General features: G+C 46.5%; 1 protein-coding gene across 6 annotated transcripts in view; it reads left to right on the forward strand.

Moving 5' to 3' along the window:
* The window catches only part of ATP9A (ATPase phospholipid transporting 9A (putative)), a 136,140-nt gene that overhangs the window by 42,651 nt on the left and 79,563 nt on the right, over nucleotides 1–13,926 (forward strand). For all 6 annotated transcript variants that reach the window (XR_014236149.1, XR_014236150.1, XM_082362685.1 and 3 more), the window contains 3 exons: nucleotides 7,437–7,495; nucleotides 8,794–8,845; nucleotides 10,903–10,997. Coding sequence is in view for 4 of the 6 variants with exons in the window: in XM_082362685.1 (XP_082218811.1) it covers nucleotides 7,437–7,495; nucleotides 8,794–8,845; nucleotides 10,903–10,997 (206 nt within the window). In the remaining 2 variants the exon portion in view is untranslated. The remainder of the gene's footprint in view (nucleotides 1–7,436; nucleotides 7,496–8,793; nucleotides 8,846–10,902; nucleotides 10,998–13,926) is intronic.

Below are 13,926 nucleotides of genomic sequence, written 5' to 3' on the forward strand. Positions count from 1 at the left end.
ATAGTTCCTTTTGCTGTACAGTAGGACAAAACACATTTCTGAGTCCAAAGAAATCAATCCAGCCCCCTCATTCTGAGATGAACAAACTGTTGAAAGCCAAGTAGGAATGATGCTTTTAGATAAATAAGCATCCCCTCTCCTCCTACTTGGAATCCACATTTAACCTGATCAGAGACTTGAGAGGTTCTTATTGGACTTTTATGCATTCTATGACTTTAATTGTAGAGCTGTCTTTCCAAATTAATAGCATTCAGTGGCACTGCAGACACCAAAGCCGAAGAAGAGAGGGTCTTGAAGTAGTAACAGACCCAGCAAAACTTTGTTTTGTTACTTGAAAGATTTGGGTTGGGTCAGGAAAGAGTAATTAGTCAAGGAATTATTTTTCTTTATCCTAGTCCTTACCAAACCAAAACTTTAATTCTGGAGGGGGAATCTGCCTTGCTTATCACAGGTAGTAAGGGCAGTTGGATTTGCATTTTTACCAGATGAATTCCAGGGGTCTTCATACCAGGAATGTTTTCTCAGACTAACTTGTGATCAAGGGCTAAATGAAGCAAGTGGATAATTAGCCTTGAAGGAAAGTGCAAACAGAAGCATAATTAACACAATTGCTGATGCTTCTTTCCTGCTGGGGACATCTGGGCACATGGTGAACCGTAAGTCGTAAGCCAAAGGTCTGTGCAAAATGGAGAGAATCCCTCTCATCTTCAGCTTTTTGGTACATATGTGGTGTAAAAAACGGAACGGATATCTTTCCTCTTCTCCAGTTCTTTTCAGATTGTTCCTCCGTGCTGCTCTATTCACCCTTTCCCAGTTACAGAATAACCTCAAGGATCTCACTTCCATTTGAGAGTGATATCTTTTTTTCAATTTAGTTCAAAATCCACTTTGCACCATTATTTAGGATTGCAATTAACGTGACTAAGATTTGGGGTCTAAGGACACACATATGTTTCTTTTAGGGTGTTGTATTCCATTGGAGTTCATCAGGAGAAGGTAGGGTAGTGCAGGGAACGTGTTCATTAATGGGGAGTTGTTTAGCCAATAATTAGCTAAACGAAAACACTGTATTCTTAAACACAAGTACTGTTTGTTTTCAAAGTATGAACTCTGTTCAGACTTAGGATAACACTAAAACTGCTTTATACTTTTTAAAAGAAGAGGGTTACAGTGATGGTCTTTTAAAAAATTTTTATTTTATTGAAGTATAGTTGATTTACCATGTTGTGTTAATTTCTGGTGTACAGCAAAGTGATTCAGTTGCATGTATATATATATACTCTTTTTCATGTTCTTTTCCACTATGGTTTATTACAGGGTACTGAATCTAGTTCCCTGTGCTATACAACAGGACCTTGTTGCTTATCCATTCTATGTATAATAGTTTGCATCTGCTCAGTGATGGTCTTTTTGATATTACTGCCGCAGAAGTACTGCAAAGGTCTTTACTGAGGATCTCAAATACAACTCAGTAAGCAAAGCATTCCCCTTCCCAGGCTTTCCTCATTAAGATTCAGAGCATTAGCTTTTACAAGTCTTAAAATAGGTCTTGCCAAACACTTTCCCATAATTCTGACAGATGTGAAGTTTGTTATTTCAGACCCATAAGGTTCCTTTTATTCTTTCAAACTACTCAATTTGACTTTATTACAAATCGCTGGTGAACTGATCTATTGTTTAATTTAAAAAAAAAAAACAAAAAACCCTGAAAAAAAAATCTCACATGCAAATTGCACTGTTATCTTTCCCAAAAGGTATTTCCCCCCTGCCGGGGATGTTGGTCTATTTCATCATTATTGGGCACCAGAAGCAGGGAAGGGCCATTTATGTATTTATTTTAAAAGCCTCTGTTGGGTATACACTTGTTAAATTTAAACTTCAGCCTTTCTTTTTAAAGTTCCCGCTAATTTAAACAAAAGCCCCAGGAAGTGGCCCGTGGAATTTATAATAATACTCTTCCACCCTTTGCCTGTTTTCAAATAACAGTCTTTTCTTAGGCTTTGGGGAATGCAGACAACCCGATCGGAATATGAAAATTTCAACTTTCAACCTATGAACTCTGCCAGGTCTGCCAGGGCGTTTTCGTGTCAAGCCCAGGAAATGTACACATGCTGTAGAATTTACAACTCATCACTGCCACAGTCAGATTAGAGTGCGAGTTAAAGAGTTATACATTAACCAGGGTTAGTGCATGGAGCTTGCTGCTAAAGACCTGCAAAGGCAATCAATGTCCTGCAGGCACAGTGAAAAATAGAAGTATAGCTGGAGGTGTTCGGAGGTCAAAAAATTGGCCCACACGTACTAGTGCTCCGGAATTTACTTCTTTTTTTTTTTTTTTTTTTTTCGGGCTGTTCTGCAGTGTGACTGAATTGTCATTTGCTTGTTTCGACTCAAGGGAAACATCTGGTTTCTCTCTGCAGTATAGACAAACTGCCCTTATTCTGAAGCTCTCATCCATGAAAAGCATGGTTTGGGCTCAATGGGTTTGCTTATGAAAGGCTCGGGGGTCCATCTCTGCAGAAATAAACAGCTCTAGTAATTGGAAGTTTGTTCCCCGTTATAAACTGTAGCTCAGAGGTGAGCTGGGTGAAGTGGCAAAAGCTGAACGGGATGCATTTATTTTATAGAAGGCATTTTATGATTTAGGATGTGGCCGGCAGAGAATCTGCCACTTAACCTTTGAAAAATCTGTTACCCAACTTCTGTAGAGTTTCTGCAAAGATATGTAAGAATCCCAGAGCCTAGAGGTTGGAGATTGGGTGTAACAGGGTCCAAAAGAAAAAAGAGGTCTGCGGGGCAAAGTGAGGAGTTCTTTGGCTTCAGATCTTAGACCACGGCCGGATCTTCCTGTGCACTTTATAAAGAAGATGCGAATGGGTGTTATTACTCCTGTTCAGGACCAGCTATGTAATTTTTGGGACTCAGTGCAAAATGAAAATACGGGGTCGCTTGTTTAAAAGTTATTAAGAATTTGCAGATGAAAACAGTAGGTCATTCACCCAAGGGTGAGGGGATCTATGTGAATACACAGGTCACATGCCCATGGGTTGGACTCTGCTTCTAGAAGTTTTAGGAATCTCTAGGGTAGATGACACACACAAAAAAAGTAGGGGCGCTTGGGAAGTATGTCTGCTAACTTCTCAGGGGGGTGTTGGGAGAGAATTTTTTTCTAACCAGATAATGGAGCGTAAGGAGAGCTCCTCTCGCTTGAGGTAGGTAATAATCACTGTCAGTGTGCTATTTTTCATGTATCGTATTCTTTTGCTAGGAAGACGGGAGCTCTGCCACCGTGCGAATGTTTCTCGTTCTTTTTTTTGCAAGAATATCGGTAGAAAACTCAGAACAGTGGTTCACGTAAGGTTAGAAATTATGTGTTTTGGGCCCTTTCCACAATTTTCAGAGTCTTGTCGTCCTGGAGGTTAATCCCAGCCACCGAGTGCTCAGATTTTCTGACTCTGGTCCTCTTTCTCTCCTGCCCCAGCGGTGCCTTCCCTACCTACTCGTGGGCTCCTTAGAGAGGGGCGTTTCATTCGGACGTCGGCAGCCAAAACCCCAGTAAATGTCGGAATCGAAATACTGGTCTCTGCTTCCCCTTCTCTTTCCTTCCTGCCGCTTTTCCTCCTTTCATTCTTCTGGTTTTATCTGTCTTGTCTTGTTCAGAACGCACAGGTACACAGACACATGCTAAACGTGTGTTCTGCGTGCAGGCCTGAGCTACACATTTTTGATCACCCAAAAGTGGTAGTGCGGCCCGAAAAGTCCAAATGTATGGTGAGGACCGTGTGTTGGCTCAGTAGAGCGGGTGAATCTGAGGGTCTCCCTGTGTGGAACCTGCAAAGCTGAGGCTCATCCCTGCCAAATACTAAAATGCTAACGAGGGAGCCGGGGCTGAGAAACGCCAGTGACCTCAGGGTGGTGCGGCCCCCGCTGCCCTCCTCCTGAGATGGAGCCAGTTACAGTAGGAGGGTTTGTCGGAGGGATCGGCCTGCTGGGTTTAGTCAGAAACTGCTCTGCAAACACAGCGGATTAAAGGGTTTTTGTTGAGGTAGAGCAGATGGACAGAGAGGCAGAGTTCAAATTAACCGATCGTAAATCAGGACCCCGCCGTGGAAGGGAAAAATCTGGGCCTGGTCACTTAAAAGTTTGAGCTAATTTAATTTATTATATCTTTTTCTTATTGGAAGAGCACCTCATGTTTATTATAAAAAAATTGTCGTGGAGAATTTAGGAAGTATTTTTGCCAAAGAAAGGGGTAAATCTCCTCTGTCCCTAGAGGGAATCACCCTTAACCCTTTTAGTATAATCCTCCTGATTTTGTCCTTTGTCTCGCTAACACACACGTATATCCATATGCAGTTATTATTTAGTAAGAGTTGTAACAGTGCTCTTCTTAGGGTTAGATATTAAGAGCAAACTTGTGAGTAGGTCTTGAAGATCAGAACACAGGCTCAGGGATGGTTTGGGTCAGGCCACCAGCATAAATTTCAGTAATAAAACCAAAGACAATGTGTAAATTTATGCTCGGGAAAGTGAGGGCGAGCTCAGGCGAAGGAAAAGCTCACTGGCTAAGGGGGTGGGGGGCACGCTGAATTTATGATCTTCCCTCGAGGAAGGCTTTGATAAGCTGTCCAGAGAGAGCAGTGTATCTGGTTGCATTTTTCCTGTTGCCCCCTCGTTGGGCAAGAAGAATTGTTCAGGCCGGAAGAGAATTCGGCGCGTGGAGCCCACTCTTCATTCAGCCGTTTCTAATGAGCTGACTCTTAGGATTTGCGGATGTTCTCCATTCCCTCTGCAAAGATATCGACACAACGAACGCTTGAGGGTAGTGCGTCCCAAGGATGCCCAGGCTCAGGCCATTGGGTTGAATTCGTGCTTTACGAAAGCAAGGCCCTATCAGATGCTCCCTTCCTAGGGGGAGAGAGTCTAGCCGTCCTCAGAGCCATCTGCCACGTGTTTTCTAGAAGTCGTTCGTGTTCAAGAGCTGCCCTTTTAGCACCAGGTCTTCTCACTGTTACCATGACAAAATTTAATTAAGTACACACATTAGTTAAAAATCAAACCCTGTGGAACCTCTTAGAAGGAGTTGTTTCAGTTGAAGTCATTGGAATGCTTTGAAACATCTCATTTCGTGGTGAATTACTAAAAAGACCCATGGCATTAAATGATGTGAAAACTGTATGATAAAATAACCTGCGTTGTGCACTAGCTCCTAGTGGGTGAGTGTTGGGTGTTTGTTGAAGGAGTGAGTCCACGGTGGGGGACAGCAGATTCAGAACTCCCAGGTCACCCTTGCTCTGGGGCATATACTTTATCGAGGAGGACTGAGAATCATTATTATTTTATTCTCTCTCGGCTGAACATTTATAAGCTACATGGGCTTATTACGAGACGCCAACATGAAGATTTTTATGGTGTCGCTCCCTTGTGTGGGAATTTGATCCGTCACCAGAATAAAGACCCGTGTCCTCCACAGGCTTATTTATGGGGCGCTGGACCACCTGGCCCCCCAAGCCCTTCATCTCTTTCTGTTCCGTGTGATGCTTTCTGTCTCGCTAAAGGCGTTCCAGCCTGTGGCCACACGGGTGCATGTGCTACGCGTGTGCGTCACTGTCTCCCGTCTCATGCCTGCCTTCTTCCTGATGCTGGTAACCAGTGTCCTTCATCTGGTTAATTCTGACCTCAGCTCTCCTGTAAAGCATTTGTTGATACCTCCCCGCACCCCGGCCCGTTCATTCATTATTTGTCTCTTGCCTCCTTCCTGCCCCTGGAGTGCGAGTTCCACGCGTCGCACCCGTAGAACACCTGGCCTCCAGCAGGCACTCCGTTAAGGGGGCTTGAATGCGGAGTGAATAGTCACGAGCCTTCTGGGTGCCAGGCACCGTTCTTGGTCCCCCTTCAGTGGGGGAGGTCTCCTTTTCTGCTCCCTTCGCATACCGGACTTACTCCCATCCTTTCACACACTATTTTGCACTAACAGCATTTGTCTTGCTGTCTTTCGCACCAGCTCATGGGTTTGCAGACTACAGCCAGTGGGCCAAATTCAGCCCACCATCTTGGCTCGGGAGCCAAGAACATTTTTTACATTTTAAAATATAAATATACGAAGACTATTTGCCCTTGGGGAGAAGAGTTGTTGGGAGAGCTGAGATTGTCCCCTGGCTGCAAAACCTAAACTGTCTGCCCTCCTGCTCTTTATAGGACATGCTTGTCGACGCCTGCATGAGACTATGAGCTTTTTTTTAGGACAAGGGGACTGTCTTTGATCTTCGAATTCCTAGAACATGGCACTTCAGTAAATTTTTTTTTTTTTAAACTTTGGGTTTATTTTTTATTTATTTATTCATTCATTCATTCATTTATTTATTTATTTATTTATTTATGGCTGTGTGGGGTCTTCATTTCTGTGCGAGGGCTTTCTCTAGTTGTGGCAAGCGGGGGCCACTCTTCATCGCGGTGCGCAGGCCTCTCACTATCGCGGCCTCTCTTGTTGCAGAGCACAGGCTCCAGACGCGCAGGCTCAGTAGTTGTGGCTCACGGGCCCAGTTGCTCTGCGGCATGTGGGATCTTCCCAGACCAGGGCTCGAACCCATGTCCCCTGCATTGGCAGGCAGATTCTCAACCACTGCACCACCAGGGAAGCCCAGTAAATGTTTTTTGAGTTGAACCGAAGTCCCTCTTTTTTATTCCATCTTCTGGAGTCAGATGAGGGTTTGAATCTTGGTGCTGACCTGTGCTAACTGTGAGACTAGGGGAAGATGGGGCCTCTCTGAGCCTACTTCCTTTGTCTGAAAACTGGAGATAATATATTTTTCTGGTGGCCTTTGATAGGAGCAAGAGAAGCCATCAGGATGTCAATATCTATGCAGCGCTTAGCACAGAATTAGTGTTTAATGTGAGCTGTTATTGTTTATCCAGATAAACATCCAGCCAAAGTTATGTGATCTGATCATAATCATATAAGCTGCACTACAGAGCAATCGCAGATTTAAAAAGAGTCAGTCATTTTGGGTTATCCTCTTTCTGTTTGATGGTGTTGAGAATTAAGTGTTGACCTTCTGTCCATGGATCTGACTCTGAATTTTCTTCCCCATTTCTGTGTGTGTGTGTGTTTGTGTGTGTGTGTGTGTGTGTGTGTGTGTGTGTGTGTGTGTGTGGCTGAATCTTTTATGGTGCTGATTTAGAATAGCTTCTAAGGTGCTATTAAGACAGAAGATCTTACTTGAGTGAGTCATTCCAGTGCTACGCGAAACGGGGATTCATTTTTGGAGCGGCCTCTGCGGTAGGTGAACGTTTTCTCGGAGAGACAGGAGATGTAGCTGCCGCTGCCGGGCTCGGGGGCACGTGCTTCTGGGTCCACAGGCTAGCAGACACCCTGCAGAGGTGCGCAGACTTGGAAGGAATTCAGATGTGATGTTTCTGGGCCTGTTTCTTTGCAGGGACAGTGAAGGTGAAGAGCTCCAGCATCCAAGTTGGAGATCTTATCATTGTGGAGAAGGTGAGTGGGGTCGCGCAGCTCCTGACGGCTGCCGCGTGGGCGCGTGGGAGAGGGACGTCATTGCCCCCGCTTCACGCATCCCGATGCGACGTGTGATTCGTGTATCTGGTGGCCGAACTGGACGTTTGCTTTCTGGGATTCTACCCAGAAGCTTTGCCTGGGGAGAAACATCTCTTTCCCATGAGACACACACACACAAAGAATATTTTTTCATGGTTTCTGTGTGCTTCTTAGCCAGAAATCCAAGTTACAAACACAGTTCCAAGGTTTGATTTCCTATTTGATGTGCTTATTGTTTTTGGAGTCTTTTTTTAAACTCATCATAATAAAGTTTTTCCTAGAAGTCTGCTGGCTGCATAAGCACATAAAAATAATTGTCATTTACCTTTTGAACAATTTTGTCTCACATTTTTTGACTTAAATAACATTGTGCTTTTCTGTCATTTTATGGGGAGTAGGGGTTAAGTGAAACATGAGAAAGTAAAAAGGCCCCAAGTGCATTTTTAAAGATAGTGCTGTCGATATGTTTATTACTCCAGCACTCATACCTTTTCTTACTGTGTATGTTTGGGAGGTGTTGGATTTTGGGGGTGGCCCTGGAGAGTCTTGGAATCATATTTGATTAGAAAAGGATCGCATCTTAACTTGTTTCTGTAGGAAGTGAACTATGCTCTCTTAAAAGGATTAAATCCAAGAACTCACAGTTGATTTGGGGTAAAGTGAAGCTCTCCTGGGTGGCAGCTCAGAAGACCCACACAAACCTCTTTATGTTATGACATACTTGCCTGTTCACAATTACATGAGGCCCGCTGTTGGCGTCCCTCTTTTTTTGAGAGCGGCTTTTGTTGCTTCTTACTAACTTGACTTCCTTATTAAAATCCCACTCGAAGCCAAACATCAAGCCGGAAAATTGGTAGAAGCAGAAAGCGTGAGCCGAGTGTATGTATGTCTTTAGTTTCAGCAGACAGCCTGGAAGAAAGCCAGCTAGGGGAGCAGGCTTTGGGCTCCCGGGTCCTCTGGCTGCAATTTCAGGAGGTAATGGTTGGATTCGCCAGAAAACTAGAAGCTCTCTTTCCGAGATAAGATTTCAATAGGAGATTAGTAAACGTAACAGCAGTGTGCAAGAGTTTTCAGATTCAAAACAAAATAAATCCCCAGATCTGTCTTTGACAAAGGCAGACACTTAAAAGAGGCTGTGCATTTGGGTTGCTCCCCTCCCCAGCGAGGGGGCGGGGTCTTGGGGATGGAAACCTCACACAGGGGCATTCACGGTAACAGTCTTTCTGTTCATAACGCAGAACCAGCGGGTCCCTGCTGACATGATCTTCCTGAGGACATCAGAAAAAAACGGTAAACATCTGGGATCAATTTTGAAAATAACCATTAACCTTTCAGTGGTAATTTGGCAAAATAATCATTTGAAAATGTAACAGAAGTAGATGATCATTTTGGAGCCATGGAGGCAAGTCAAGAACGTTTCTTTTCATAGAGCAGTCTTAAAAAAAAAAAAAAGAAAAAAGGTTTTTGGTGCGCGCAGGTCAACAGATTTTGATCATCGCAAAGATAGTCGGACCCGTGCTGAATCACAGCTGGGAAAGTCACACACAGTGGCTGTGCTTTTCCCCGCTGGGCTGCATTAAGCTCAACCGCAGGAGTTGGCAGGACTGGGAAGCGTGTCGAACAAACAGAAGCAAACAGAAACTCCTCTGAGAAAATACTGGGAGGTGTGTCATGAGATGGGGCAGTAGAGAAGCTGGGGGGAGAGATTAAGGGTAGGTGGCCTTTCCCCGCCTTGGCTCATGAGTGGTGGGGCCATAGTCACCCCTGCCCATCGATTTATTTGTCGTTGCAGCCTGTTTGCCTGAGTGAACCTCTCAAGTCTCTTGCAAGACCCTACTTCTCGCAGTTACAGCTGTCTCTTGGTGTCCGAGGGGGATTGGTTCCAGGACCCCCGTGGGTACCCAAACCAACGGATGCTCAAGTCCCTTATATAAAATGACGTAGGGCACTCGGCCGTCTGCACCCACAGGTCCTGCATCCGCAGGGCAGGCTCGGGGGCCCGGCTGCGTTTCCCACTGTGGCCGCCCCCGCTGCCTCCTGCCTTCCCCGTCGGTTGACTCAAATCTCCTTTCTTTTTATTTGTTGTTATCTAAGCTGTTTTGAGGAAACAAGGCTGTTTTTCTCTTGCCCATCAGGCATAATCAGAGATCTTCAAACGCTGGAAAAATCCGTATTTGTATCCCTTTGAGGTTGCTGCAACCTCTTTTATGATGCATTGGATAAAAGTGCGGATGTCATTATATACTAATAATATGTTAAATCATCCAGAGAGGGGGTGGAAGGCACTCCATTAAAACAGACTTCTTTTATTTATTTATTTATTTATTTATTTATTTATTTATTTTTGGCTGTGCTGCGCGGCTTGTGGGATCTTAGTTCTCCAACCAGGGATTGAACCCGGGCCCTCGGCAGTGAGAGCATGGAGTCTTAACCACGGGACTGCCAGGGAAGGCCCTAAAACGGTCTTCTTTTAAACACTGCAGCTTTGTCCTCAAATTAGTTCTTGTGTCCTCGGCAGTGAAAATGGAGTGTTATGGATTGGAGGTCCCAGATGTGTTCTCCCTTTCTTCCCCCCAAAAAATTAGAAGGGATCTTCCTGAAAGTCCTCAGAAGTCTTTAAGTGCGGTGTCAGGGAGTTCAGTACGTTCTCTGTCTGATGAAATACAGAGCTGACTGATTGCTCAGACGCGTACAGATCAGGTTGAAATATGTATCCACAAATTTTGCAGGTCGATAGTCACGGCAGACAGTTAACGTGGTCCTTGTGGTCCCTGTTCTGAGCAGTTTGCATGGATCAGCTCTTTAGGCCTCGCAGCATGAGGTTGGCGCTGTAATATCCTCATTTGTGCCCTGGAGGAAACTGAGGCTCAGAGGGGAGAAGTAACTCCCTCAGGGCACAGCTAGGGAGTCGTGGAGCCTGAACCTGAACCCAGGAGGTCTGGTTCCTGAGAAGGTGCTCGTAACCCCTGCCCCAGATGGACTCGAATGCTGGTTGCCCCGTGCCAGCCGCCGTGCTGGGGGTATGATCACCCCACTGGATCCTTTACAGCAGGCTTGTGAGATCTGTGTGTCTCCCCATTTTACAGACAGGACATGCTGAGGCTTAGCAAGGTCCAGAAACTAGTCCAGGCTCCCACTGTGAGTGGTGGAGCGAGGATTTGAACCCAGATCTTTCTGACCCCGCAGCTTACGGAGGAAATGGGAAATCGGCTATTTATTTTTCCCTCTTGGTCGTTGGCCGTTGATTGGCTGTTTTTACAAGTACTAGAGCTGGAGCTGCTCGGAGCCGCCATGGGAAGGATTCTTGAATTGCAGGGGAACGGACGGTGCCTGGCTTCCCTCCACAGGGTCTTGCTTCCTGCGGACAGATCAGCTGGACGGAGAGACGGACTGGAAACTTCGGCTTCCCGTGGCCTGCACTCAGAGGCTGCCCACCGCTGCTGTGAGTAGCTGTCCCTGCGGCAGCCCCGCTGGCGACTGTGTCACCTCAGGGCTCTCAGACTCGGGCCCCTCAGGGGCCAGACACGGGCCGTCAGGTGTGAGGTGGGGCTCCGGGGGTGGGGGGGTGGGTGTGGGGTTCTCGAGAGCCTCGAGTGCTTGCTGGCTCCAGGCCGTGTGGCCTTGTGAACACAGACCTGGCCTGTAGGGATGGTGCTCTTTTGAGGGAAGCTCCAGCTCTAGGAAACCTTGACCAGATACCTGGCATAAAAGTAAAACCCAACGCAGAGCACGTTATTCCTCTGCTCCGAATCTCCAAAGGCATCTCAGCTTCCTGAGACTCGATCCTGCAGACCTCGTCTCTCTGCTAAGGCCCTGACCTCAGCTTCTGGCTCTCTCCCCTCTGCCCGCCAGCTCCAGCCATACAGGCCTCTCCATCAGGCATGCTTCTGCCCCCCGACATTTGCCCTTGCAGTTTCTCCACCAGGAACAGTCAGACTCACTCTTGGTTTTTGTGTACAAGTCCCCTTATTGGAGAGGTGTTTCCTGACCACCCTCTCCTTGCATTCCCGCTCCACTCACTTCAAGGCAGAGTCTTCGAGAGCAGGGTCCTATCGGTGTGTTCACTGCTGGGCGCCCAGCGCATGGAACAGCATGTCGAACGGTGCAGGGAACAGCATGCAGGCCCTGTCTGAGGGGGCGCCACCGTAGCTGGAACCAACAGGCCCTCCGAGCTCCCCGGGGCCCCGCACTTCCCCACCAGCTCCCTGTCACTCATGCCTTAAACTGCAGAGTGACGTAGGGAGGGAGCCAAAGAGGAAGTGTAAATGCAAGCCACCTGGGCTGGATGAGGCCTGGGGAGTAGGTTACAAAATCACAAAATGTAATTTAAATGCCCAGAGACTGACATGCCCTGTGGGTGGTCTGAAGGGATTAAGCAGAGCGCAGAAGCTTCTCCTGGGCTTGTGGCCACATTGATTCATGCCACTCCTTACTGCGTCCTGGGAGGAAGGGAGAGGGCAGGAGACAGTTCTGTGTCTCAGTGGAGTGAACGTAGCAATAAACGTGTCCGCGGTACTGATGATTTTTCATGGCCAATAAGACGGGAAATAGCACCATTCTTATTATTTGTTTAGACCAGGAATTCTAGTGAGTTTTCGACTGTGGCCAGGAGCCCTGGGGAATCCTTGAGATGGGGCTAACTAGTGAGGGTTAGTCCCATGATTTGAGGGACTCTGTTCAGGAGACAGTCCAGAAGAGCCTAGAATCGTGAAGGTGCCCGCCGGTTCCACGGCTCTGAGTTCCTTTCTCAATGTGCACTTTGGAAACTTCACCCAGTTTCATAAACATCCGTCTTCTCCAGGCCTGGGCTGGTGTCCAGAGAGAGATAAGGTACCACTGTCTGTACCTTCAGCCTTAGTGGGCTGAAGGGGCCTAGTTGGGTAACAGCGTTTTGACGAAGTCATAGATGAAAAGAATTGTATGGAAAGATTTACCTGAGTAATAGGTGAGTATATTCTATTTAAAAAGAGACTCAAATTGGAGGAACAAGTGAAAAGTGTTGCTCACAGCCTCCTCCCCAGATCTTACCTCCCTCTCCCAGGGGCTCTTGTGAAGTCAGTAGTGATTTTCCCAGGTCCTTTTCAGTGCAGTTTCTTACAGATATACAACTGCACACTTGCTGGTAGAGTGTGGTTTCTCATAAACGGGATTGTGCTGTAATTATGATTCTGAAACGTTTTCCCCTTCACTTGCTGCCTGTGGGCCTTTTTTATTTATCAGCACGTAGATGCCGCATTGCCCACACATCTGCGTATGGGCCTCCTGGATGGTTTGCAGGGAGCTCAGGGCCTGCTGAGGGCGTGGCCAGTAGCCTCTACTCCACTCCAGGCCCTTGTTGCTAAGGGGCATTGTGGCCTGAATTTGCCTGACCACTTGATTTGGTTCCCCCCGCCCCCGTCTTTTTTATTGTGGCAGAATATACATAAAATTGACCATCTTATCATTTTTTTTTAATATATATATATTTCATTTATTTATTTATTTTTGGCTGTGTTGGGTCTTCGTTTCTGTGCGAGGGCTTTCTCTAGTTGCGGCAAGCGGGGGCCACTCTTCATCGCGGTGCGCGGGCCTCTCACTATCGCGGCCTCTCTTGTTGCGGAGCACAGGCTCCAGACGCGCAGGCTCAGTAGTTGTGGCTCACGGGCCCAGTTGCTCCGCGGCATGTGGGATCTTCCCAGGCCAGGGCTCGAACCCGTGTCCCCTGCATTGGCGGGCAGAATCTCAACCACTGCGCCACCAGGGAAGCCCCATCTTATCATTTTTAAGCGGACACTTCAGTGGTGTTAAGGACATTCACACTGCTGTGCCGCCATCACCACCATCCATCTCCAGACTCCCGTCATGGAAACCTGCAGCTCTGGACCCACTAAATACTGCTTCCGGTTCCCTCTCTTCCCCCAGCCCCTGGCAACCACCATTCTACTTCTTTCTCTATGAATATGACTCCTGTAGGTGCCTCAGATGAGTGGAATCCTATGGTATTTGTCTTTTTGTGACTGGCTTATTTCACTTAGCATGGTATCTTCACAATTCATCCATGCTGGAGCAAGTGTCAGAATTTCTTTCCTTTTATTTTTTTATTAAAAAAAATTTTTTTTAACATCTTTATTGGAGTATAATTGCTTTACAACAGTGTGTTAGTTTCTGCTTTATAACAAAGTGAATCAGCTATACATATATCCCCATATCCCCTCCCTCTTGCGTCTCCCTCCTACCCTCCCTAATGAGTGTTTTGGTTGGTATGAACAACTCTTGTAAACCAGAGTGTCGCAGGGGGGATCTGCGCTATCACTTAGTTTTGGAAATGCTGGGTAAACACAGAGAAACACAGACTCTTCCCTTTAGGGTCTCAGTGTGTCTTGGGATATTGC

Source organism: Balaenoptera borealis (genome assembly GCF_965194805.1).
Source record: "Balaenoptera borealis genome assembly, chromosome: 16".
NCBI classification, from domain to species: domain Eukaryota; kingdom Metazoa; phylum Chordata; class Mammalia; order Artiodactyla; family Balaenopteridae; genus Balaenoptera; species Balaenoptera borealis.